The sequence below is a fragment of the Perissodus microlepis genome, chromosome 16, assembly GCF_051167445.1.
Source record: "Perissodus microlepis isolate ML-2025 ecotype Zambia chromosome 16, ASM5116744v1, whole genome shotgun sequence".
Lineage (NCBI taxonomy): Eukaryota > Metazoa > Chordata > Actinopteri > Cichliformes > Cichlidae > Perissodus > Perissodus microlepis.
This window is the reverse complement of record NC_140476.1, coordinates 12,790,528-12,818,462: the sequence shown is the minus strand read 5'-3', so window position 1 is coordinate 12,818,462 and position 27,935 is coordinate 12,790,528. Positions and strand designations below refer to the sequence as shown.

Below are 27,935 nucleotides of genomic sequence, written 5' to 3'. Positions count from 1 at the left end.
GATTCTCAAAAAAAAACAACAAAAACCCCTACGTCAGGGTTTACGTCACCACCGGTATGTCCGTCGACCAATCCACTGTGGCAATGCGCTTTGCTCGCTTCCGTAAATATTTGGCGGGAGATGTAAGAAGTAAGAGAGGAAGTTGTACTTGTTTTTGCTGTTTGATTAATAAAACAACAACACTCCTATTCTAAGAATGGATGAGCACAGTTCCGTGCAAACAGTGGACTGGAAGAAGACTAAGGAGGCGGTGGCAAACTTCCGACGGTTGCTGCTTTGTTCCAAATGGTAAGTAAACGTTAAGTGCAGTACAGAGTGGCAAGCTAACCCTGCGTCGTCTACGAGTACTGGAAGTCAGGCTGAACTGGGTCTTTTTTATGCGTTTAGGTAGCAGCAAAAGTAACGAAGTGTTGTCTTAGTTAGTTTGTTTGGTATGTTTGTTTAGTCGAACAGTGGCCTGATGCTTATAGAGAAATGCAAAGCAACATGGAAGAAACTTAACCGTGCCTCTAGTCTTGTCCATTATCGTTAACTTTTCATTTGAAAACTCACTTTCAATTCATCCTTAATTAACACACGTGCGGCAATGCCATGAAATGTTGAAGACCTCTGTGCAGCAATGAGAAAACACCACGCAGCCTGCACTTCAACGATGAAAGCTTCCAAAATATAATCTGGTAAACCGTGCCATCACAATAAACCACAGATAATAAACCTGTAACTCGGGCACAACAAATTACGGTATAGCGGCGATAACGCCTGCAGCATATCTTATTTTGCATATCGCAAGGTCCCGGACTGCCCCAGAGTGTAAGTTGCTAAACATCCAGGACTATGTGCTTTTGTTTTTATGATGGTAATGCACTTTGTGTTAAGGTTTTCAGGGTCTTCTAAAGTTCAGATTTTACACATTTGGCTCAAAAAGTATTGCAGCACGCTGCATTCCTAATAAGGCTATTGTAAAGGCACTTATGCAAACTTGCCTTACGTTTTTTTTTAATCCCACTTTAAATTAATTTGTGGGTCTTGGGGGTATACAACCGTTGGCCAACTAACCTCTTTACTGTCTGTTTTGTTCTCTTTTTTTCCCCCAGTTCAGATTTGATGAAGGAACCTGTTTGCTTAGGTTTATGTGAGCATATGCTGTGCAGGTAATGTATGAACTTAAGTGTATTCTAACCAATTAAACACCAATAGGACACCAATTTTGATTCTTCTCTTCATGACTGGATGTTCTTTAAAAGTGAAGGAATAACCACTCTGTAATTCTTCTTACTGAGCTGTAGTGTGGACTCCTAATATGGGATATATTTATTCCTCAGGTCCTGTGCTGGGCCACGTGCAGGAGATGGCTGTGTGGTGTGTCACAGCCCTGCGTGGGTGAAGGACATCCAAATCAACAGGCAGCTCAGCAGCATCATAGAACTCTTCTGTGGCTTAGAGTCCCTGCTCACTCCTAGTAAAAATCCAGGTAGAGGGAAGCTATATATAAAAGGATAGCAGGCTAGAAGCATAATTGACAATTTATCTTTCGAAATCCATGTGTTTGGTTCGTTATCTTTCTCACCACGCTCATCCTTCCACACCCTCCTCTATCACTTGTTGACTGAAATGTTCAAACATTTTTCTCCACTAATCTGATCTCTGATTGACAGGGTTAGTGGCTTGTTCCTTTGGTTTATTATATTTATTGCCCATCTGGCATCCACGTAATGGCACTAATTATGCAGTGCAATTATCCATGTTAGTGTTTAGTTTGCAAGTAGATCTCAGCTCTGAAGAAGAATTTCTGAAGGGCTTTCAAAGCCATGTAGTTAATATGGGAACAAATCTACACGTTGTTGTCAGTGTTCACAAAAACAACTAAAGATGTAGAAAGCAAACGAGGTGCTCCAATACGTCTTTCATATGTTAGCATTATTATTTCACTACACCTAATAAGCTGTGCAGTTTCTGTTTATGAGGGATTTTTTTCTGCTATTTTTTTTTTCTTTTGCTTTCTTGCATTTTATTAGGATCCCATTAGCAGTAGCGTTAGTGTTTGCTATTTTACCTTGAGCCCTTTATTCATTAATATGTGTATGTTTATGTACTCGTATGTAACCATTGTAACACACTAAACGACCAGCCTTGAAATGCAACTAATAGTGAAGTTCAAATAAAAGCATGGAAAAAAGGTCACCATCAAACCACCCCAAATTATACATTAAGAACAGTTCCTCAAAGATCGATGTTAAACTTTCAAGATTTCAGTATATAAATTACTCTTAATTAGCTTGAATAGTTCCATGTGATAATTTTTGTTAGCACTGTATTTTCACATATATTTCTTTGTTTTTTGTTTTTTTTTTCATACTTCATTGTAGACTCATCTGTGGCTGAGATTCAGCCTGATGGCCCTGTACTTAAAAACAACAAGAAGAATTTTAAAATCTGGTTCAGTCCCCGCAGCCGCAAGGTACGCTGCACAGTCGAAAAGGCTGCAGAGATCACCGTACCAGACAGCAGGTCTCCTGGAGAAACATCTGCAACACAGCAAGACACCCTCACTGCTCAATGCCAGGACCTGTCAGTTTTCAATTTCACCTCGTCCTCCCAAGACTCTGGCTCCTCTTCTTCTCAAAGATGCAACGGTGAAACAAAAAACAACAGGAAGAAGAGGTCAACTAAGAAAAATGCTACCAGCAGGAATGTGCCGGTGCAAGGAGCCACCAGAACCACACGAAAACAGACGAAGCAAAATCTGAAGAAGAAAAGGTTGGAAGCCATAAACCAGCAATGGGGCATCTCAGAAGAGGCTCATCTCTCTGAAAATGAGCAGGTGTGTGCTGATGGAGCAAGAAGGTCCAGTAAAAGGGTTTCGTTCCTAAGCCCTGTTGTCACTTCTGATGGGCCTCAGCCTGAGATGGCACAGCGGAGCACTGACAAACTCAGTCCTGCCAGGAGCACAGTGAGAGCGAGTCTCTCACAAGGCAGCGAGACTGTACTGAATTGCCAAACTCAACTTGTTCAACCCTTGCCGGAAAGTGCCTTTCAGCATGACCAGCTGTCTGCAGATGTACCCAAACCAAATGATAACCCCAAAAATCACAAGAACGTGTTTCCTTCCGAGCATTCCTCAAAAAGATCTAGGACCGAAGACAGAAACAGCACTTTGGACAACACTCCAAAAAGACCAAGACCTTCTCCAGGCAGAAGGGGGAGAAAATCATTGAGTCCGATCTCTCCAGTTGTGCTAAATCCTCCATCTCTGACTACCCCTAAGAGCACCAAAAAGTTCAGAAAAGAGGGCAGAGACAGCCCCTCTGTTCAAGCCAGCCCCTCCACAGAAAGTTACAGGAGATCTTCCTGTTTTAATGGTGCATCTGTTGGATGGTCCAGTCCAGGAAGCCCTGCAGTTATGAAGAGGAACCACAAGGGAGAGACCCTGCTTCATCTAGCTGCAATCAAGGTCATAAAGTGTTGGCATGATTCACTTTATTTACTCAATTTTCTGTTATAGTCCAGGTGTGAAAATATCTGCAGTAGACTGCAAGAATAAAATCTGTGCACAGTGTTCCTAAAAAAATGAGATATTAAAATGGTAAACAATTATAATTTCACTCATTTTAGCTCAGTAATGCTGTTCTTGGGTTAGGACATTTTGCAGAAATAAAAATCATGAAAATTAGTGAGTGTAAGGAGCAAACCTGGCATTTCCTGTTTATTTTTATTTTTTTTTTTTAAATTACAGATATAAAATTAAATATTCTCCCTTACTGTGGAGTTGAACATATTTGGCTGTATTAGATCAGGCAGCCATATTCCACTCTATTGAGACTAAACTGTCTTACAGTAATCCTTGTAAACATAGCTGTAATCCTTCCCTGGATCCCAGACAAAGCAATCAATGGCCCACTGTTGAGTGATTGATAAACCAGAGAGCTTTGGTTTACTGAGATCAGCTGCTGCGTTTAAAGGTTTGCATTTACAGGTCTGTAGTTCTGACCCCAGGTTTGTTATTATCTTTTGGTCTTTGCAGGGAGATGTAGAGGCTGTCAAGGATCTTCTGGACCAGGGGGCTGACCCCAATCTAAAAGATAATGCGGGGTGGACACCTCTGGTAGGTGATGAATTTGTTAGTCTCATTTGTTGTTACACTGTTTCTTCAGCAATGTAGCATTTGTTTACACACAATCATGTTTGTTTGTTTTTTAACTTATTTTGATGACAAATAATTGGCGTCACTACAGTGACTTTTTCCACATAGGTTTTCGTATAGACTTTAACTTTACTTCTATAATGTTTGCTACTTATTATTATTGTTATTAAAGCTAAATATTTGGATTTCTTCCTCCTCATATTTCTACTATATGAATGTCCCTCTTTTGCTATCTCTATTTTCTGTTTGTTTTTAAACTCATTTTTTAAAATGTAAGCATCTGCACTGTTTGTGTGACTGGGATAATAAGGGCCAGATTTACTAAGCAGGGCAAATTGGCACTAGTTTGCAATCAGAGAAAAGCACAGATAGGAGTGGAAATTTCAGATGGTGATGTTAAACAATGCATAAATTTATGATCAAAAGCACAGTGAGTTCATTATAATAATAATAATAATAATAATAATAATAATAATAATAATAATAATAATAATAATAATAATAATAATAATAATAATCGGAAGTCTACCAAGAGCAGTGCAAATTGGCATGGGGTCACAAACAACCAGACCTGATAAGGTTACAAGTAATCTAGTAACAGCAGAAGCACAGCTTGTTAATTGAATCAAACATAATACAAGAAAAGTTTTTAGCTTCTATGGATTTGTTTCTTTCAGGAAACACCAGCCCAGTGTAAGGAGAATGTGGTTGTAAAAGTCACAAAAATGACAACAACCAGCCTCTGGAACAAAACTCTGATCAAGATTAAATAAGGGGGGAGGCACTTTTGCAGAAGTTTCATTTTTATTATTATTTTTTTTATGTTAAACTCTGAAATCTGGTGAAACATTGTGCAGACACTAAATCAGAAATTTAAATATCATTAACATGAAGATTTCTTTTGTTTTTAGTTTGCATATGAGATGAAGCTATGCGACACTTGAAAGTAAAGCCCTGCATGACTTCAGGAATAGGTCCAGCTTCCAAATGGCAGGGTGGCAGACCTTTTGTTGCTGCCAATATTGCATTAGTTCCTCTACCAGGGTTGACGTTTTCATCCTTCAAGATAGAAGAATATAGTTCTTTGAAAAGTAATATGTTCTGATGACACAAGGGGCTATTTTTGTGGTGGTACCTCCTCAGCAACAATCACAGGCATGTTATCAGTTTAACCTCAAGTTGCTGCCGCATGATAAGCTGGAAACGCCTCGACAGCTGCTCGAGACTGAGTGTGTGTTTGCGTCTTTATTGCAGCACTTTATGTCAAGATGTTCCACTCAAACTTGAGTTTTCAATTTGAGTTTTGACAGTTCTCAGCTGATCATTCAAATTGCTACCAGTAAGCTTAATGCTAGAAATATTCAAATGTGTGTGTTTGTATATATGTGGGAAGGTTGGTAGCTATAAGCCTTGATATGCTACAGCCACCATGACATTACCATTGTGTTTTTCCAAACCTCTGTTAGCACCATTGTAGTTTTTAACCTAGCCAGTTGTAGAGCGAGAGCATTTCAGCTTGTTACATGTTTCTCTCTGTATTTGTGAAGTTTAGAACAAACAAAATGAAGCCAATTTCAGCATGCACTTTACGAATCCATGGATTTGGTTCCAAACTGGGTGTAAAATAAACATTTGTCCAGATGGCCAGTACTACAAAAAACTTGGAAGTGTCCCAGCAATACATGAAACAGTTGTCACAAATAAGAGGCATGTTTTCATTTCTAGTCCCTGATGATGATGATGAGGATGATTAAAATGATGATAGATGATGCATATTCTTCTTAATATTTGCTCATTCAGGTGGCAAATCATTTTTACAGTCATTGAGGAGAAATAACTGCACAGCCCTTGGCTTAATAGCTTAGACTACCTGACCCAAATAAAAATAAACTGGAACAAAAAGGCAGTCTCTGCCTTAGCTGCTCAAGTTATTTAAAGCATAATGCTGTGTTTAATCACTCTGCAGTTGTTTGAGTGTGTCTTAATTGCATTTCTGGTGAAATTCTCAGGCAGACCAACATTAAGGCACCCCTCTTCTTACTTTTAGAAAGCAGAAAACTGGGGCAGGACATATTTATGCATACTTCCCAGATGTTATTACTCAGCAAAACTTATTTCGTATCAGTTTTAAAAAATGCTTTATTACTGTAAGATCTGAGGCATATTGTCAGATCGAAAAGAAGCAGTATAACTTTTGAGCTTTACTACTTTGTTTCAGCATGAAGCATGTAACCTGGGTCATCTGGCAGTTGTGGAACTACTGGTCTCAATGGGAGCCCTCTTGAACACGCCTGGGTATGAGAACGACTCCCCACTACACGATGCTGTCAGGAATGGACATTCATCTATTGTAAAGCTACTATTGCAGCTTGGCGCCTCACAGAACGTATTGTAAGTTGCTTTAAGTGTTTCACAATACTGCGTTTTCATTTGGGTGTCCATTGTTACATTGACTTTGTTTTATTACACTGCAACTATAGTTGTACTTTTACAAAGTTTTTTTTTTATATACTACATCTAATGTGGGTCAGCGCTTCAGTCCTCTTGCAGCACAAGAGAAACTGAAAGTAGATTATTTTGTGCGACATTGGTCTTTTGTAACAGTGTTTTAAGTTCTGACCTAAAGGCCCAGTGAAGAGCAGTGGAGCTCAAAATCTCACTTTTATTTAAGTGCCATGAATGAGTGAAAACTAAAGCCCCACAGTTGTGAGGGCTGTTTATTTTTTGTTGAATTCTTTTTCAGTGGCCCGAAGGTTTGACATGAAAACAAGAGTTTCTAGTCTTGTCTTCAAAGCCAAACTTTTAACCTAGTATTTAAACACATTTTGGCCACTTTTTAACTGCATTTACAACAAGATGGAAGTTCTTTTTTAAACTCTTATTGGCAGCAGTGTCCTCTAGAGTAGTTGTGAAACTGTATGGCAGGTCCCTCCTAATGTATCGTAGAGCCAGTGCACAGTGTGTGTTACCTGTTGAAGGTATGTAATAAAATTAAGTTGAATTAATATTAAAATACAAAAAAATACACTACTCTTAAAAAAGGAGCACTCAATTATCCATAGTATAACCTAAAGTTGGTTAAACTTCAGAGCAATTCATCTTAATCAAGTTAGGAAGCATTAAGAGTGTGGAGATGTCATTGCAGTGGTGAATATTTAGATATTTTGCTGCCTGTAGCATCATCTGGCATGACCAGTTTGGCAGTGGATCAGTAATGGTCTGGGAAGGCATATCCTTGGTGAATGCTAGTTGAGTAGCACGGTCCTGGGTCGTGAGCACAGGTCCCACTACAGGACGTCAGCACTTCATTCCATGTTTATGCAGTCTGTTTTTTGACAGTTTGGTCAGAAACGTGTATAAAAGTAGCCAGCTGGAGGTTATTTTGCAGAACTGTGGCATTGCTCCTCATTTTCCTCATTGCACAAAGGAGCAGATACTCATATGGCTGCTGATTTGTGCCTCACAGTAGTCTTTTCCAGCTCTCCTCATGTAATGGCCCACATCTCCTCCATACACTTGAGAATATGCTGGCAGACACAGCAGACCTTCTTGGGATGGCTCATGTGGATGGTGCCATCTTGAAGCAGATAGAGTTCCTGTGCAACATGAATGGGCTGCAGGTACCATCTAATGCTACCACTAGTGAAAGAACACTAGCAAAAAGCAAAACTAGAGAAAAGTCAGTCAGGAGGGATAAGAGAAGAGCAATGATTTATGCCACAACCTGCAAAATCATTCCCTTTTTCCCTTCTCGCCTCTCCTGTGCATCCCTTGTCCTGTTCATTTGCACCAAAGCAGATCATATGGATTCACAGTGATTAATGCATCCTAACTGGACAGAAGAAGTTGAACTAACTTTGTGTTAAACTGTGACAATCAAGTCTTTTATTAAGCGTAAAAAACTTTTTGAGCAGTGTAGCTTGCTCAAGTGCTTGTGATGACATTCATTTTGCTAAAAGTGAACTACAGTCCTAATTTAATTGTTGATGATGACTAAAACAATTTAGGCAAATATTATTTTCGATATGCTTTTTTTTTTTGGTGAATGGATAAAGAAAAAAAGTTAGAGAATCAATGCCTTTGACAAATTAAATCACAGCTATATAGTGTTCCTGGAAAGAGACATCATCTTTTGATGATATGATCTGTCATTGGACGGACACACACACACACACACACACACACACACACACACACACACACACACACTACTGAAGCATAAATCTCAAAAGAAAGAGAACATTTACACCAAGTTAATATTTACTGCATGCCTATTGTGTTTCCTGGCATTACATCATAGTGGTGTTTCTGTCCTACTGGACCACTGCTTTTTTTTTTTTTTTTTTCTCCCCCAGTTCCTCAATAAATTTTCAAAGACTTGTTTCTCAGTCATCATACAAGACATTCAGCTTTTTGGGAGTTACATAGTACATAGGAGGACAGATGTAAAATTCAGTGCTGATTGTTTGTTAATCAGTTGATGCCATATGAGCTCTTCTGGCTTGTGGAAGTACATTGTCAATAATGAGGAAGGGAACTGACTAATCCTTATGATGACTAATTAATCAGACTCGGTACTTTGATCAGATGATCAGCTCTTTTACAGTCTTGTAATCAATGAATACCTATCATACTTTGTTTGTTTGTTTTTGTCTCATAACTTTGATTTACATTTGTTCTTTTTTGCCTTAATACTTGTATTACTTGTCTGCAAGGCAAAACGGGCAGGGATATTCTGTGAGGTTTTAGGTTTATTTTTTGAATGTCAGTACAGATGTAATTGTTTTCAGGTCAGCAAGCAGGTTACCACAATAACTGAAAGCACCCTTAGCATACTTGAATGTAATTCTAGGAACATTTAAAAGATCTGCAACTGATGACCTGAGAGGTGTGATTGGGTTATAAACAGTGAGCCATTCACAGATGTGCTGGGGGGCAAACCATCGAAAGCTTTGTGAACTAATAAAAGGATTTTAAGAGTATTCCTTTATTGTACTGTGAGCCAGTGAAGTGAATTCAGTACTGGGGTAATATGGTCAAATTTCCTCTTACCTGGAAGGCCTCTGAGTAACCAACTGAATCATAAAGCCAGAATTAAAATGTCACGATTACCAGTGTTGTAGGCAGCTGTGAGATCAAGCAAGACTAAGAAAGAAACTCTGAGTCACTGTTAATCTCCATGTCATTAACTTTAGTACGAGGGTTTCTGTGATCCCTGATTGGTTCTTTAAATAAAGACTGTAAGTTGAAAGGTTTTATTTAAGAGATTTTTTTTTTTTTTAAATTAATATAATAGTTTACAACCTCAAGATGTTTGGACTTCTCGGACAGAGAAAATGCAAGCCTTTGTTCTACTGGTCTGATCTCTGTATTGCAATGTAATAAAACAGGCACTTCAGTGTGAAATAATAATGCAGGCCTACATTAGACAATAAGTGAATCCATGAAGCCATGTTGGCATTGGCATCCAGAAACTGTTATCAATATTCATTCCTATTCAGGATCCGAGATCAATACAGTTCCTGTCCTAGCTTCTCTTCCTTACCATGCAGAATCACACACATGCACAGAGGACACAAGCTAAGACATCTGCCAGTGCAGTCCCTAATGGACTGACTGGCACACAGCTCGGGGTTTAGAGGCACATATTTTGCAGATCTTCGTTTTTCCTCTGTTGACGTTTGTGTGCAAGTAGAGCTTGAATGATTCAGCTGCATTTTGTTGTTGTTTAGTCACAGTTCTATAAATCACTTGGTGCCAGAGTCCACTTTATATCTAGCTCAACTTTTGATTAATCTGACTGAAGTCTGAAATGCTGAAGGAAGTCTTAAAAGAGACAAACTGTCAATTGAGTACCTTTTAATATATTCAAGCGATATCTGCTTTGTCACAACATGTATTTTCTGAGACCGCTTTAAAGTATGAGCTTCTAAATGTATACCAGGGCAGGACATCTGTACACTTAAGAGGAGGCCTGAAGAATTTTGCTTAGCATACAATAAGCTTTTAGATTTCACTGTTTATGTTTAGGTCAATGCAGTGTGAAAATAAATTTGTACTAATGAGACATGGGCAACAAGGTACCCGATATATTTAAATTGACTAAGTCGTAATGACCACATTAAGCCGGAAGCGCTGAATCCATACAGACATTAATTAACATCACCTGGAAGCCTTGTACTAACATGCCATTGGGTATAATTAAATACACAGGGGTACGACAAACTCGCAATGACATTCATCAAATGCTAGTAATTAGTCATTACATCACTCTTTGTCACTCTTTATACTTACTAGTATAGGATATAGTGTATATATATGTATGTGTATGTATGTATCCATACAGTTTATATACTGACTTTTTTTGGTTTTATACAGATTTTAGTGATTTTAATATAGCTAAATTAAAGTTAATTAAAATTACTAGGGATGTTGTTTAGATATTTTGCTCTGAAATTATGATGCAGGTGCACAAGTATGATGATGTTAGTATCAGCAAGCCAAAAACTGGTGGTTATAAATCATTAAGGACTACAGTAATACACCAATCAGAAAAGTCAGGAAGATAGCAAACAATGTAAAGAATGCAGGTCACAGTGTTCCAAAAATAGCTTTTCAGCCGTTTTAATGGGATGGAAGGTAATTCATCATTTTTGTTAGCCCTCAAGGAGACAGTCTGTTTTGGTGAGTTGAACTAAGTGTGAAAAGAAGCTTTGCTTGTTTACAAGAAGACCTCAGAGGGCACCTTTGACATGACAACTTCCAGTTAATGGATGTCATTTTCTTGCTCTTTGAAATGTACTCCATAATGCATACCGTCTTTTCAGTTGCATTCTCTTGTCATAACAAAGTGCATTGCTCCGATCCTGTTTTGGCTTTTATGCACTGGACTATCGTTTTTGTGCAGTCACAAAGTTTGAAATATTGTTAGCAGTTTGAAGAAGGGTGTAGTTAAGAGCATCAAGAAAACTCTTAAAGCTGTACTCGACATTATTTGTGATTATGGTTTGGTGTTAATGAAGGGCATTTGCAAAAAATAAAATAAAATCACAGTGCGGTACTTTTAAAAAGTTAAGTGAAAGTGTTTGGGAAGTCTAACATAGCAGTGTTGGCTGTAAGGTCAAAGATGGAAATTTAACTAATTATCTTGGATTTGAAAAAATAAATACTGCCTCTTCATTTCACTCTTCATACTTGCTGCTAATGTGATTTTGGGCAGAAATGGTTTAAACTGTATAGAAACTGTAGATACCAAGTAAGGCAACAGTCTTTTAAGGTTTATATCAAGAAGTAAATGGGTTAAAAAGCTTTTATCAGTGTTTGTGTTGTTTTACCAAAGTGGAGTTAGGAATGAAAAATGTGTTTTGTAGAAAGGCTCAGAATGTCAGGGATGAACCATTAGTAGCATGCAACACATTTTATGTATTCAGCTCATAACTGAAATCTGCTTGCTGTGGTCGAAAAGATCCACTATAACTTGAAACTTTCTAGGATAACCTACCACTATACCTGTGACTATATTAGATAGTCACAGGTATAGTGGACGCCTACTAGAACCACCATCACCTTCCACCCACTTGTGTGCTTGAGCAGAGGCCTGTGGAAGAGTATTTGTGACTTTACCTCCTTCTCTACTTTTTGTTTTATTTGTAGATATTCTTCTCACGTGCTGCTGCTTAAACCAGCTTGTGTGTGTGCGTATGTTTAAGTGTCAGGGACATTTTATGTTTGTTTGTATTTGTGTGCATATGGAGCTGGGGGTATGAATCCAAATGAAATATTTTATGGACCAGTGGACCTATTAATTGTCCCCCAGGTGTTATCTTTGCTGACGCCTAATCTTTTAGAGACGACCTGCTGGGCTTGGTTCTTCTTTGTCTCCTTTCCTCCTCCTGTGCCTTTCGTGATTCCTTTCTCCGCCCCCCTTTTCATCAAGGTGACCCGGGTCTTGTTTCATGCAGATTTCCTCATACGTAAAGACGCATACTTTAAAGCTGTCCCCTTTGTAACCAAGGGAGGCTGTTTCATCGTCTTTGAGTCTCTGCGCATAATAGTGCTTTTTGAGATGCAAAGCCTCCATTAGACGCGCTGTTCTAGAAGGTTACCATGTATCAAAATTAAAACGCATTCAGTATGCAGCCTTTTGATATTAATTGCTTTGCATTTAGTGAGTGTTATGATGTGACCTATGCTTGAAGTATAGGACAGACTTCAGCTTAACCTTATATCGAACTGTTACGCACTAACGAGTGAATGACACACACTGTTGCACAGAGTTCACAGAGCAAGCAGGATGTGGCATTGCCAAATATATATATATTTTTTTACATCTATGTAGTAGCAAATATTTGAAACTGAATTTGCACAGATTGGGACTAAATGATGAAAAGGGGCGATGATCTGATACTTAAACTAAAACAAGTATTAAAAGGAATTAAAAGGTACGATACTGTGGATGGAGCCTTCAGAGCAGGTTCCCAAGACTCTAGAGCTCCTGGCTAAGGAAGTGCAGCCAGCTGAGTCTGAATCATTTTTGTAATAATATGCGTTTACAATATAGCATGTAATATTTTCTTGGGCTGTTTTTGTTTCCTAATGGAAATTTACTTGCTCATTCAAAATGTGACTGTAAAGGTATATCATGACTTACAGCTTTCTCAAGATGAGCTTATACAAACAACATGACTGATTAAAGTGCAAGCTGAACCACTCATCCAAATGGCTTCAGACTCAGCACTTCACTTCCTTGGATCCCGAGCAATGTTCCTGTGAAAAACAACGGTCTATTTAATGCTTGCACTGATCCATCATGACTAAATAACCCACAAGAGATGCAGGATTACACAGCAAAATATCTTGTTGTTGGTGGTGTTTCCTGGGATTTAGATTTCATGTGTTGACATATTTGTCAGTGTTAATGTGTCTGACCTTCCCGGTGGTCACCAGATGGTCTGCAGCACTGCAAGTAAATAAATATATAAGTGTGTGCATATTGTTAGATACTTACACCTTTTATCTTTGTTCCTCTTCATAGAAATCTGTATGGAAAGCGGCCTGCAGATTATGCAGTGAGTCTGGAGATGCTGGAGATTTTCCAAGAAGCCTCAGAAGGAACTCAATATGCAAATGCTCGTATATCTCATAGCCCCTCAGCCAGTCTCTCCGTGGTATGTTGCCATGATGTGAATAGCCCTTTTTCCCTTGAAATGATCAACTCTGGAGCAGAGTTATTATAATGACTATGTTTACTCATATTGCTTAAAATGTTTTGGATTTCAGTTTCATTTCAGTTAGTTTCCAACGTTGTTTTTCTCATTTCAATTGAGTTTTTATCAGTGTTAGTTGAAATTTGTCTGTATTATGTAATGGTTGGTGATTGTCAGGGTCAAGATTTAAGAAGTTCAGAACAATACAAAAATGGAACATGGCAATGACCAGTGCCTCCTGAAGCTGGCTGTGTTGATTAATTTAACAAAATTAACAGATACTAAAGGCAGAGATATTTCCAGTCATTTTTTTTTCTGGAAAATTATCTTTTTCCTACAGTTGGTTTTCATTTTCAGATTAGATTTAGTGAAGCATAATACATGTTCTTGCATTAAAAGCCTTGAAACCTCTAAATTTCTGCTTGTTGTAGGTAAATGACTGTGTGAGGAGGGAACAAACCATAGTGCTTTTGTCCAGCAAGCTCTCACCAGCTGAAAGGCATCAACTGGTCAAACTGGGACAGCTACTGGGAGGGAGGATGGCTGACACATTTTCTGGCTCAGGTATTGTTTGTTTGTACTCCAGGGGATCAACGTTCCAGTCCAAGCCCCTTACAATACTAGCTGCATGACTGCTTTCAGCGTTATTGGTGATGGGCTCTTAACAGCATCATGAATTAAATGCAACTGCCAGCGAACTGCTTGTACAGAAGCTTGTTTAACTGCCAAGCACTTCTACGTGCAGTCAAAATATATATCTGAAGGATAAATTCCAGGCTGAACCTCCTGAGTTATTCAGTAACTAAAAGCTTGTCTCTTGGCCTCATCCAAACATTTACTAAAGATTACATAATGCGGCTACTTCATCAACCTTAGAGATGGTTCACAATCCCAAATGGTCCTTTTGCTACTGAGCCAAGCTTCATAGGCTTTACTGTCTAACACAAATCCATTTTGTTGTAAAAGCCAACGTCAGGTGCTTGAGCATTATCACTCGTGAAGGTTCAACAGTAACTAACAAACACTTTTAGAGCTGTATACATCATTGTGATACAGCAGCTCCTTCACTGCTGCATAGTTTATAGCTGAAAGAACACAAGAGAACAAAAGTAATTGAAATCATTCCTCATAAAATGTTTGGAGGTACTGTCAGAGTGATGAATACTCACTAATGAAAAACACAAGTGTGTCTCACAATTCTCCCTCATCTTGCCTGAGGGCTGAGAGTAGGAGCTTCCAATGAACATTTCTCACATTTTGAACTGAAGCCTGCAAATCCACCAAATTCATGGTCAATGCACAATGTAAAAAGGTTTCACCCTGGAGATATAATTATGTTCATTTTGAATTTTTCAACTGTGCTCAATTGTTGATTGAAGAGGCAATGAGCTTGTATTTCATTTTTAATTAACCGTAATTATGTGTCCCTTTCTTTTATACAATAAACTAACGCTTGGCCTATTGTGTTGCCATGAAGTGTTTGACAGGTTTTCAGTAAGCTTACTTTTCACCCACTCAAAGTAAGGGACATTAGGGAAGTGTTGGGCAGTGACTAACCTGGAATAAAAACTATTTCATCCATTTGGGTTTGTGTTGCTAAATCAGAAGAACAGATTTTTTTTCCTTTAATGCATAATTACATTGGTTTACCCTTTTACAAATGATTTCATAAAAGATTCACATGTAAATGGCTCTGTCTCATAAAATGCATAACATGCCTACATGTAGTATAAAATTTATTGTATAATCTATAATACTGTTTGGGGAGGAAATGCTGGAAGGCAAAGTGAAAAACACACTGTCAAAAAGAAAGTGGAGAGGGGACAGATGTTAATAATTTTTCACATTTTCAGATATTTTTCCCCTTAAAGGTAGTGCTGAACTCATGAAAACTGACATAATAAATGTGTCAAAAAAGCAAAAAAACAAAAAGTTTAGAGATAAACTTGAGCTGAGATGAAAAACACTATACTGTTTAAGATAAACTCTCCGTAGTTATATTTTGTTTGTCTCTTTAGATGTGTCAAAAAAATCTGTCAAAAATATTAGCTAATTTTGTTTAGACCTATTGTAGACAGGGATCGGATTATTAAAGTGTTTTTGTTTGTTTGCTTGTTTTTAACCAATGGACCAATATGCAAAAACAGAATGGTCAGCTTAGAATTTGGCACAAACAAAAGCTGTAGTGCAGCATACAATGCTACTACTGCACATTCACCTAATGTGTATATAATAGATAATGTTCTTTCTTTCTCCCACCCCCTCGAGGAGCGTGTCAGGTTACATTTCACTGCGTGTTATACTTGTATAACTATGCATGTGACGAATAAAGAACCTTGAACCTTAAAAAATAACCTGACCATGCAGAGAGTGAGATTCACTGCACAGATGAAACCAACATAATCTTGTTCTAAATTGATTGGAAGAGTCAAGTATGGAGAGAGAAAATGAGAGCTTGTGACCTGAAGCGTAATGTGTCATCTGTCAAACATGGTGGAAGCTGTGTTATGTCATGGACATTTGGCTTCCAATGGAAGTGGATCACTTGTGCTTATTCATGCTGCCACTGCTACTTCTACTACTGTTAAAAGTAGCAGTATGGAATTTGAAGCGTATAAAGCTGCACTCATGTTTAAATCTAAACTTTGAAACTGATAGTATTGTGGGATAATGTCCCAGAACATACTGCAAAAGCAATGGTTTTTGACTCAAGACTCTAAGGCGAATAACTGGATATATAAAGATACAAGATGTATAAAATATGGAAAACGTGATATATAAACATGTACGAAAGGCCAAATTGCCAAACATTTAGAATTTCACTATTGCAAAGCCCCCGAATTAAACTACACACTGACTGCATCCTTTCAGATACATTGGTGCAAAATTACCAAAATTTGTGTCACAGGCAAAATGTGGACCTGTATGGACTGGTGTGTGTCTGTTTTCTTTTTCCAGTGAGTCACATTGTGGTGCCGGAAGGGCAAATGCCCACCACCTACTCCACCCTCATGGGTCTTCTTGCTGGCTGCTGGATTGTTAGATACAAATGTAAGTACAGAGAAGGCTGTCAACTTTAACAGTCTTTAATTCCTTAATTCACATTAATTCATTTAATGTGTAAGTGTCACTGTTGGAAAATGAATCCAGAATTGTGAATTAAATATTTTTAGATTTACTGATGTCATGACTCTGTATAAAACATAAATAAATAAATTGTTCTGTGATCTTCTAGCTCCGACAGCTCTAATAGCATTAGAATTTAATATGTTGAAAAGTCTTGGACATTTAGAGTAGTATCATTATAATTTAGCAAAAGCAATGTAATTACAGTTACTAAATCTGTCCTGTTATATATTGCTTTTAATAAAAAGTTCAGTATTGACTGGGCTTCTTGCCCAAAAATTGAAAGAACTTTAATTTGCTTTAGTTTCCTCACATGCTCCACCATTACATTTGTACATTGTAAGTTTTGTTCGCAATATACTTAAATACCTTTCATCCAGAAGTAAGTGCCAGATGGCTATTTGTGCTGAGTGGCAAAATAACATGTAAATATTTCTATACCGTACCTGATAAATATAAGTCTTTCAGAGAGTTTCTAGATATAGAAACAGTATTTCCATTTACATAGAAGTTATGTTTCTTGTAGTTGCTCAGCTTGCTCAGGTTGCTGGCACAGTGAGTCATTTATCTCCCAAAAGTACAGCACAAATGTTGGTAGCACGCCCTCTGCTTACCTTACAAGACAGCAGAAATACTGAGGTTGCTGATTGCAAGGGAATCCATTCTAATCGGCTTTAACCTATAAGCCTGCAGCAGTAAGGTCACTGCTACAAGCATGATTCATCCAGTCACCTGCTGAGTATTTTTTTTAATTGCCTGCCCTTTCTTAACATTTCCAAGGAAGACTTCCCAGATGCTTCTACAGAGAAAAAAACTAAACAAAACAATTTGAGATAACAGATTAGCCTACTGCTCAGTCCCACAGAACATTTTAACAGCCATCTTTGAACAGTGGGCTGTTTGTGATTTTCCATAGGACTGTTTTAGATAATATTTGTATGCGGCTACATTAAGGGACATGTAAACCATTAAAATTGCTGATGTGTTACTTAGTGCTACAATATTATGGTGTTAATTTCTCTCATTTTGGAACCTTTTAAGTGAATTATTGTGTTTTGGGTTTTTTTGGGAAAAGTCCAAATAAAATATACAGGATTTTTTTTTTCATGCACAACATCCGGTCTCTATGGGAAGATTTAAAGAACATTTAGCAACAAGCAGTTTTCATATCAGATTGTTTGTGCCTGTTGCTCTGTGTCTGTATGTCTGACGGCCAAGTGAAGTAGGTGGGAATCAATATATCACAAGGTCACAATATGACTAGTGATAAAAAGTTGGTCAACTCTTTTTTTCCTTTTTACCAAGATAAATACCTTGCACAAAATTTCCTATTCTTGGCTAGTCTCTCTGGTATCCTTGGACCAAGTCAGCAAGCATATGTTCAGAGACAATCAGCTTCACAGGAAGCAGAAAGAGACTTGCAGTCAAAGAGTTTTCTGGCACCTTGGCATGCCCTTGACTGTTGTATGTGTGGGAATGTGTGAGTGTTACAGTACAGTGCCGTGCATTCCTGTTTCTGTCTCTGCCAGTAAGCCAATTCAACGTTGAATGTGTGTAGTTGTGTCACTGTAACGTTTTGAGTGTTTGGACCATATTTATCCCCCCCTCCCCTTTTCTTTTCTCCACGCGGGCTGAGCACTTGACACTTCTTGTCTCCCTTGTGACAGTCACTGTGGCATCCTATCTGTTTCTTTTCCTTGTGTATGTGAGCACACACAAGGAGCTGCATTTTCACTGTCACCTGACTTTGTATGCCATCCCTGTCAGCTAAGCCGAGCCCCGGCTTACTTCTTTATCAGACTTGTTTCAGTGCATTGCATTTTGATTGAAATGCACAGACTCTGTGTGCCTAACAAGGTTATATTCCAACTAAAAGCCTTTTATTAGGGTTTCATTTAAAACTAAAAGACATGTTCAGAACAGTTGAAATTGTTTTGACCAGCATGGGGGAAACACACTAACATTTTTGCTAGAGTAAAATGAGACTATTATTTACCTCAATCTAATCTCAATTAGCTCGCTTGTAAACCTTTTTTAAATCTTGCATCCACCAGCTGTGTCTGGCAACCTATAGCTAGAAAATGTCCACTTATTGTTTTTGTTTTTTCATCTTATGTGTTTAAACATTAACATTACAACATTTTTCCACTGCGTATTTCATGAAGAAGACATTTCAATGCACAGTCCCTAGTCATAAGAAGACTAAGAGTTCACCTATACATAGGTGGCTGAATTTACACAGAAAAGCTAAACTAATAAAGCACATACAGTTTTACTTTTCTTAACGTTACTGAATGCTCTAAGCAATCAGTGCAGCCTGAAAAAAAAGTACAACTCTCATTGCAGGTCTCAGAAAACTTCTTGGGGTCAGCTTTTCTACTTAAGGATATGAGATTGGAAGTGTAGGATGCAGAGTTGCCTGTTAGTATCAATATAAGCCTACAAAGTCTGGTTGCTTACAGTCTGTTCTCAAGAAAGACTGGTTGGCAGGTCATTCTTTGATCACAAGAACTTTTACAGAACTTAGATAGGTGCACAAAACTAGCATAGGCCACAAGAGCATTTCTGTAGGTCCTGGTGTTCATCATAATGATAAATTACATAACAATGGAGGAAATTCAGAACTTGTGCTATTTTCCCTAGGAGTTGATGTCAGATGTGGAGGTGCTTCTGAAGAGGAGAAATTTTCAATTTTGATTAGTATGGCTTCATACTGACTTTTGGTATAATGACCATGAGTGCAATGTTGTATCCTGTCTCACTCCTAAAGCGTCTGTATTGGCCTTTAGAACTTCTTATCCATTCGAAATGCCAATACAATTCTTCTTGTCTCATTATAAGAGGACAGGTTTTCGTCAGCTTTTGTCTTTATAATGAGATCGCAGTAACAGTTTGGTCTCACGGTTAGTCAAGAGGGCTGGTTCATCTTACTGTTCACTCAGTAAGGATGGGGATTGAGATGTTTTATGCTCTCTTTCGGAGTATGATTAACAAATATGCTAATGACTCTAAGAAACTAAGTGCTATCGTCCAGAGAGAGATTAACCCCTGTATCTCTGCCCAACTCTTTAGCGGGGTCCTCCTGAAAGAAGTCTGTAATTAAGGGGGGTGAAGAAATGTTACTACTCCTTACCCCTTGTAATGGTGCTGTCACAGTGTACACACACTGATCTGTTCCTGTCACCTTACTCACATATTTGGAAGGTGGAATGTTTGTAAGAGAGAACTTGAGGCAAATGTGTCTGTGGAATAGTTTGCATCGCTAACAGTTAGAAGCGTAATGAGAAAACTCAGTGTGTTTGTAATAAAAAAAGTTATTCAAGCCAAGGCGTATGCTCAGGTGTATTTCCTATCCTCCCACCCCCCCACAGCAAAGTGTCATATTTCCAACCTAATCTAGCTTTAATGTTTAGATATGCCACTTATAAACTGTGGATTTGGGGTTTCTTTTAATATATCCCCAAAATAATGCTCAGTAATAGAACACTTACTGAGAACAGCAGCAGTTTGATCTGTGACATATTCTGAAGCATTTTTATCTGTGACAGTGAGGGGTCATTAAAATCTGCATGTTTTTGTGTTTTTACCTCCCCCTTTATCTGCCTTTACTTTTAAAAAGTTTTCTGCCTTTTTAAGATTTTCTTCCTAAGGATTTTTAACAAAAGCTGTATCTCTAACACAAAAAATGCCTGGATGCTGACTGTCACACGGTTTTATTTTGACTCCGTAAAACCTCAAGAGACAGAAAGAGATGACGCTCGAATTCTGCTTAATACTTTAAACGGGGATTGCATCATTAACTCCATCATGCTGTGGGCATCTTTCTCTGTCAACAACGGCAGCTATGCCAATACATGAAATCTTCCAACTTGTGATAAAACAGACTGTCATCCTTAGTGTGCAACACAGCCTTGTCACATTCCCTCAAAGTCAACATAATTAGCTGTAGCTTTAATTTTCTTTGTTCTCTCTCTCTTTGATGCCAGGGGTGGAGGCATGTCTCCAGGCGGGGAAGTGGGTGCCTGAAGCTGAGCATGAAGCAGGAGAAGGCCCCCAGCGAAGTCGCATCAACAGATGCAGCTTGGTAAGCGAGAAGCACAAAAACAAAGATATGAAATTGATGAATACGCGTTGTTTAAGCTCTCTCTCCTTGGGAAAAATTTGTTTGTCCAGGCAGTGGCATATGGTGATAGTTGATTTTTTTTTTTGTATATATCTGTTTTCTGTCATGAATCATAACATATTTGCTTATTTTAGACACAAATCAATATAAATATAATTAAAATTTTAATCTCTTCAATTCAAATTAGTCTTAATTAAGCTAAGTATTCAAAAACTTTTGTTCTCTCACCCACATGTTTGATTTTGCAGCCAACCGTTTCTGAAAGACAGCAGCTTACCACAAAGCCAAAATTACACTGACATTGTTTCTAACACAACATGAATGACTTACAGTGGCCAAGTCTGTCATGACCTCAGTTTAAAGAAGATATTTTGGCAGGGCTTGAAAATTGCTTTCCCCCAACCAATCAGCATGAAACCCGATGGAGCTTGTGCTGTTTTTAGAGAATGGGGGCACTGCATTGTCAAAGCTAATACTGGCAAAAGACTCTTTAGAAGCTGCATTTGCTTCTAAAGGTGCTTTAGTCTGCTTTGTTCAGATTCATTTGTGCAAAAACAAAATTCTATGCACTGTATATGTACCTGATAAAGTGTTTACCTGTTAGTTCCCTGAGGAATTCTTAAGGTATTTTCAGCATGTTCTGGTCATAACCACAAGGAGACACATGTTCCCCCACTCTTTTATAACTCTTTTTTTTTTTTTTTCTCTGATGCAAAATAAATGTTCATTCTTGAAAAACAGTAAAAACCATCAATCAAAATCCTAAATAAAGGACATGCAGAAGCAAAAGTAAAACCCTGCCAACGTATAATAAAATAATCTTTCTACTCTAAAGACTTGAGTACTAATTTACAACGCAAAACAGCTGAGTTCCTTGATGCTGTGAATAGAACAGTCTCCAGTGGCCTAATTCACTGCTGCTTTAAACAGTAATGCCAAGTGGTTCAGAGCTTGTCTGGAGAACAGTGCTTATAAAAATGTCTTCTGGCGCTGCAGCAAAGAAATGAACACAAAGCATCCACACAGGCGCTTGCCTAGATTTAGTAGCAAAGACAATTATTTACCATTTATCGTCACCATAAACAAAAGAGAAGACTTTACTCATTCTGCCACTAAGCTTATTTTTTCAGTTTTTAATGAAGGATGATAATAGAGACGTCTTCTCAGCAAGACAGTTTTAGTTTGGACGAGCCTTGGACTCTTCAAGGGATGAGGCGGTCTTCAAAGGTTTCACTAATGTCTGTTCCCGTCGTATTTCACAGCTTCCACCACTGTTCGATGGATGTTTCTTCTTTCTTCTTGGCTCTTTTACGATGCCTACCAAAGATGAGCTCACAAAACTACTCCGGGAGGGAGGAGCTCAGCTACTGAACCGGCAACCCAAGCCAGACAGTGATGTGACTCAAACTGTGAATGCCACAGCCTATCATGCCCTGCCAGGGTCCGACCAGGCCCTTTGCACACATTACATCATCTATGACCCTCAAGCCCCTCACAAGCCGTCAGTAGTGAGACGAGGCAAGGTGTGGTCAGCTCCCACCACCTGGGTCATCAATTGCATCACTGCCTTCAGCCTCCTCCCTGTACCAGACCCTGAACTATTGGTCTAAATTTGTTAAATAATTATGTTTGCACTAAACAACTTACCCATAAGTATGGCCATAATGTGTATGTATGTCTTGTTGTTGTTTAATCTATGCAGATTAAGTGGATATAGTGAGTCATACACAGAATAATAAAACAATAATGTTGCTAATTTTAATGGTCTATACTTACAATGTAAAAATAAAGTACAAATCTGTCTAGAGATAGATGGATAGATATAGATTGTTTTTTTCACAAGTCTGAGAATCTGACTTATATACAGTATGATTGAACTTTACAATAGAAGATTTGACACTAATTGATGCAAAAAAGTGAGGAAACAAAGTTGTGTTGCACACAAATAAAAATAAATGAAAAATAAAAAGAGGGAAAGAGGTTATATTAGAAAACATGGACATAGCCATTTTAACACAACTGTTTTTCTTTGTTTGCTTTTTGATGTAATTAACAGTTATTGCTGGTTATAATGCTGTATTTAAAAAAACAAAAACAAAAAACTCTTGAAATTAACTTTTGTTATTAAAAGTTGTTGATGAAATTATTTCTTTCCTTTATCCAAGTGGCAAGACTTCAGAAATAAACAAATTATTTACCAGCATTTAAAAGATAAAAAGCTTGGGAGCTGTATATATGAATCAAACATGCCAAAGAACAGAGTCTGGATTTACAGATTGGGGTCAGTGATACAGCCTCAAAGTCAGTATTTCAAGGAAATGTTCCATTGACCTACTGTCACCGATGACAGACTACCTGATCTGGAGTATGAATCTATTCCTGAAATGAGTAGACAGCACTGTAGTCCAATTGTATACACAGCATAAGTCAAATGTAAGCACAGAAGTAGCCTAGGTAGTATTATCCCTGGAGATTTAAAGTCAAAGTGTAAAATAACTGATTTATACTTTAGTTTAACAGTAAATGAAACAAATCTGTAACACCTGAAGGCCCCTAAAATTGAAATTAAAGGTATAAGTTTCTATCTGGGACTCATCTTCAGGTCAAGCTTAACTAGTTGCTTGAAGCATGTAACTGATAAACACATCAGTAATTTCCATCCACATTTGGCTTTTCTTGTCATATGGAGTGAGTACTTCAGTGATGCTTTGTCAACTCATTTGTTTACATTCGGGTCACACATCACCGGCTGCTTGTATCTCCTCCTCACGTGCCTTCACTGTGTTTTTGCCTCAGGTTATAAAACAAGTTTGTTGTTTTCACCTTTAGCAGGAACATTTTACTTACATATTTTGCAAAGTACTGTTCTTTGTTCAGTCATCTGACACCATCTAACCCCACTCTCAGACACACTATATTGCTAAAAGTATTCCCTCATCCATCCAAATCATTGCATTCAGGTGTTCCAATGACTTCCATGGCCACAGGTGTATAAAATCAAGCACCCCAGCATGCATACTGCTTCTAAGAACATTTGTGAAAGAATGGGTCACTCCCATGAGCTCAGTTAATTCCAGTGTGGTACCGTGATAGGATGCCACCTGTGCAACAAGTCCAGTGCTGAAATTTCCTCACTTCTAAATATTCCACAGTCAACTGTTAGTGGTATTCTAGCAAAGTAGAAGTCACTGAGAATGGCGGAATCTTGAAGTGATGGGCTACGTAGAATCATGGAGTGAGGTCAGCAGATGCTGAGGTGCATAGTGTGCAGAGGTCACCAACTTTCTGCAGCGTCGATCGCTACAGACCTCCAAACGTCATGTGCCCTTCAGATTAACTCAAGAGCAGTTTACAGAGAGCTTCGTCAAATGGGTTTCCATGGCCAAGCAGCTGAATCCAAGCCTTACATCACTAAGTGCAATGTAAAGCATCGGATGAAGTGGTGTAAAGCACACTGCTACTGTACGAGTCTGGGTACTGACTGCATTGTGCCAAGTATAAAGTTTGGTGGGGTTGCTTTTCATTGGTTGGGCTTGGTCCCAGTGGAAGGAACGCTTCAGCATACCAAGACATGTTGGACAATGGTTCTTTCCTTTTCCAACATGACTGCACACTGGTGCACAAAGCAAGGTCCATGAAGACATGGATCAGTGAGTTTGTTGTGGAAGAACTTGACTGGCCTGCACAGAGTCCTAACCTCAACCCAACAAAACACCTTTGGGATGAATTAGAATGGAGACTGTAGCCAGGCCTTCTCGTCCAACATCAGTGTCTAAAGGAATAGTCAAAAATTCTCATAAACACACTCCTAAACCTGCCTTCCTAGAAGAGTTGAAGCTGTTGTAGCTGCAACGGGTGGGCTGACATCATATTAAAAGTATGCATTAAGAATGGAATGTCACTCAAGTTCAAATGTGTGTGAAGGCAGATGAACAAATCTTTTTTTGGCAATATGGTGTATCTGTTCTTGTGTCATTGTGTGTACTATGGGAAGTAAACACAATGCGTCACTTGTTTATCGTGTCAAAATTTATATTAGTATTGTAACTGGTACGATATGGCATGGCCCTTTACAGCTTCAGTCTATGTAGTTTGCACAAAATACAGTAACTGTTTAGAAATGATAACTAGGCTACTTGACACGTCTGATTGCGTCAGCCTACTGAATTGCAGTGGAGGTTTTTCACCTTCATTGCAGGTTCAGTAAGGTAGCTCTGATGCCTCTCACCTCTTTGATGTCCATAAGCTCTTCCCGGGGAAACTCAAAGGGATCTCTGGACTACATTGTAATATATAATCCCTCCAAAGTGTACTGGCCCTGCACAAGCATTCTCATCAAGTCTGCCTTGCCTTGAAAACCTCCACAGGGAGGCGTCCAGGAATAATCCTAATGAGATGCCACAAAACTCCTTTACTGACTGACCTTTTAATGTGAAGGAGCAGCAGTTCTTCTCCAGACTTCTCACCCAATCTAAAAGAATGAGCCCAGAATCCAAATAAGTGATGTTGGAATATAGATTGACTGAAATTAGATTGAATTAGATTGTAATTTGCTCCCTCTTCACAACAACACTCCAGTGCAACATCACTGCAGATGCAACAACCTCATTGTAAGCCTTTTCATCTTTTTCACACCATTCGAGTTCAGATTGTGGCGTTCTTTTTTTCCTATTGTGTCGAACTGAAATCATTTGGTTATCTTCTGCCTTTTTTTTTAGAGTGAAAATGCATTCCGTAATATGTAGGGCTTTACCAGGAAGAGACAATTATCTAATTGAAGATATCTGTTTGATACAATAGCAGACTGTGCTCCTAGGGAAAGATTGATGGAAATTCAATACTAAGTGTAGAGCGGGAAAACAAAGCAATTAATTGTTCCGTCACAGTGCTGGCACTTGCTGTGAAGAAAAAGGAAAACTTTTGCAGGTATGTGTGCTTTAAGAGTTCTTCTGCTGGCCATCTCCCAAGATGCCATTTTCAACAGGATTAGTCAGGGATGCACCTAATTGCTATTGATTGCTATGTGCTGCATAAAATTGCTTCCCTTTTCTTGTCCACGGTGGGAGGTGGGAGAAGGCAATTAGCAGTGCGGACGAGATAGAAGCCCAGACTGACTTGTAATGAAATGGAATGGAGGAATAAACCTGTGAGTAATGCCCTTGAACTTGGGGAGCATTACAAAACCATTAAGCACCAGTATCTTCTTATTCTACCCCTCACATGACCACGAGCCAGGAAAATATTGTGCTAGCATTTATTCTGAAATGCTCTGTTTATATACACCATTACTAAGAGTTTGTCTGTGTCCCTCTTTTTAAGCGCATGTACCTGAATTTAAACAGACTTGTCCTGCAGCATCCTCTTGGCTTATATTGAATTTGCACCTGTCATTGATTTAAGAACCAAAAAATGCTGTGCTGTGCTTTTTGCAGAGGAGAAATGCACATTTGTTTTTTTAGAAGTTCATGTTGTGTTTTCGTGCCATCCTAAGTGATTTTGTGTCAAGAAACGTCTCCAAAGAATGTAAAAAGGATTAAGGAAAAAAGAAATCCACACTCACTTTTTGCCGAATAACACTTCTTTTGAATTCTATTTAACAAAATATTTTCGTCTTGATGAATAATACACATTTCTTATTTCTTGAGTCATTTTCCTTTTCTTTTTTTTTTCTTTTTTTTTTTTTTAACTCCACCTCAGATTTCAGGAAACACATTAATTATGTTTGAAGATATTTACATATGTACAACATGTGGAGCACCAAGGGTTGTTTGACTATTTGAAAACTGGACTCTTTGCTTTGCAGTTTAGGGTGAACCCGAGTGAGCATGAATTCACATACAATCAACTTTATTTAAACATAAAATTACAATTTGTTATAGAAATTGTACTATCCCATATTTGAGCCCCACGTGAACAGACCCTCGGTGCACCAAAAAAATAATACAGTTGATTGTATAATAACAGTGTTTCTCTCTTTCTCTACCGATACTTTGTGTTGTTTTTCAGGCACACTTCATGTAACAGTTTTGTTGCTGAAAAAAAATTACAAATGGGGAAAAAAAATAATAGATAAAACAATCTTTCATTGTTTCCAGCTACAGTAAGTCGGTGTCTCATGGAAAAAAGCAAATGATGCACCTTTACAAAAATGCCCATGTACAAGCCTGTGGTTTTAATGACAAGAGGGAGGAGACATTGGGGTCATTTGAATAAACCTTCACAGACATACATAGAGACTCAAGTTTCTTGGCAGGAGATGAAGAAAGACAGTGTGCAGCTAATCTGTCCTGGAAACCTTGCAGCTTCATGTGTTTGGAAGGGGAAATGTAATTTAGTCTGGTTTTCCTGGGATGCCACTCTCACGTGCGGTGTAGAGTGGATGTGTGCCACAGTACCACTTTGTGTTTTTAGCAGACAGCCTATTCTTTCAAATGACAACGTAGGTAAGATTTCGGGATGATCTGTGTGGTTTCAAATCCATCTTGCTTGTTATTTAAAATGCAAAGTATGCGCTAGCACATTTCTGCTTGCGAGCTCTGGTGCAGTGAAACTAAATTCTTTCACGGTTTTTCTTTAACTTTACAACCAACTTAGAATGCATGATTTTCTATTTGATGTCATATCTCCTATGCCCTCTTTTCACTAGCACTCTGGATCACACCTTTTAACTTTTCAGCTTTTTGTTGACAACCCTTTCACTCTCTTTGTTCCAACTTTCAAACTCAGGTGATGAAAGCAGCTTGAAACATCATAAAAATGAGCAGCCGCTGCTCACCCAGTTTAGTTTGATAAGAAGCATTGGAGGAATCCGTATTAGAACAACCAGTACAATGACTTACAATGTCACTTTTCTACAGAGATCAAGTTCCTTCTTTAGTTTCTTCCTTGAGCTTCTCTTTTTACCACTATCAAGTGACGGTATATTTTTAGAGCCATCTCTGGGTTCAGTTCTGCACTTTTAGCTGTGATTGAACTGCACTCGTCCTTGTTCTTTTATTCACCCTGCTGACTGTTTCTGGAATGTCGTAGGATAAGACAATAAATAGTTTGGGGTAAAACAGAGCAGTAACCACTGCACACAGAAGTGAAACAAAGTAGCACTTGAAGCAGTCGGCTGTTCATACTGTATGATGCCAAAGGCCATGCTTTGTGAATCTTATCTGAAACAGTAGCAATAAGGCATCTGTGGTGGCAGCAATGCCTTTGAGCCTTGTCAGCTGGCACGTTCACTTTAGTCTTTCTTTGTTGCGACCCAAAATATCCGAGCAACTCTCATTTTTGGGGGGATGCATGTATAGGCTGAAAAATTATGTGGCATTTAACTTAATTAAGATGAATG

General features: G+C 38.4%; 1 protein-coding gene across 1 annotated transcript; it reads left to right on the top strand.

The window, feature by feature from the left end:
* bard1 (BRCA1 associated RING domain 1) lies at positions 1-23,648 on the top strand. Its single transcript, XM_084907750.1, has 11 exons — positions 1-288; positions 1,095-1,151; positions 1,323-1,471; positions 2,367-3,451; positions 4,022-4,102; positions 6,360-6,532; positions 13,176-13,308; positions 13,779-13,911; positions 16,306-16,398; positions 20,460-20,557; positions 21,859-23,648. Exons 1-11 carry the CDS (start codon positions 197-199, stop codon positions 22,204-22,206), a joined length of 2,442 nt encoding a protein of 813 aa, XP_084763876.1. The 5' UTR covers positions 1-196; the 3' UTR covers positions 22,207-23,648.
* The last annotated feature ends 4,287 nt before the right edge of the window (positions 23,649-27,935 follow it).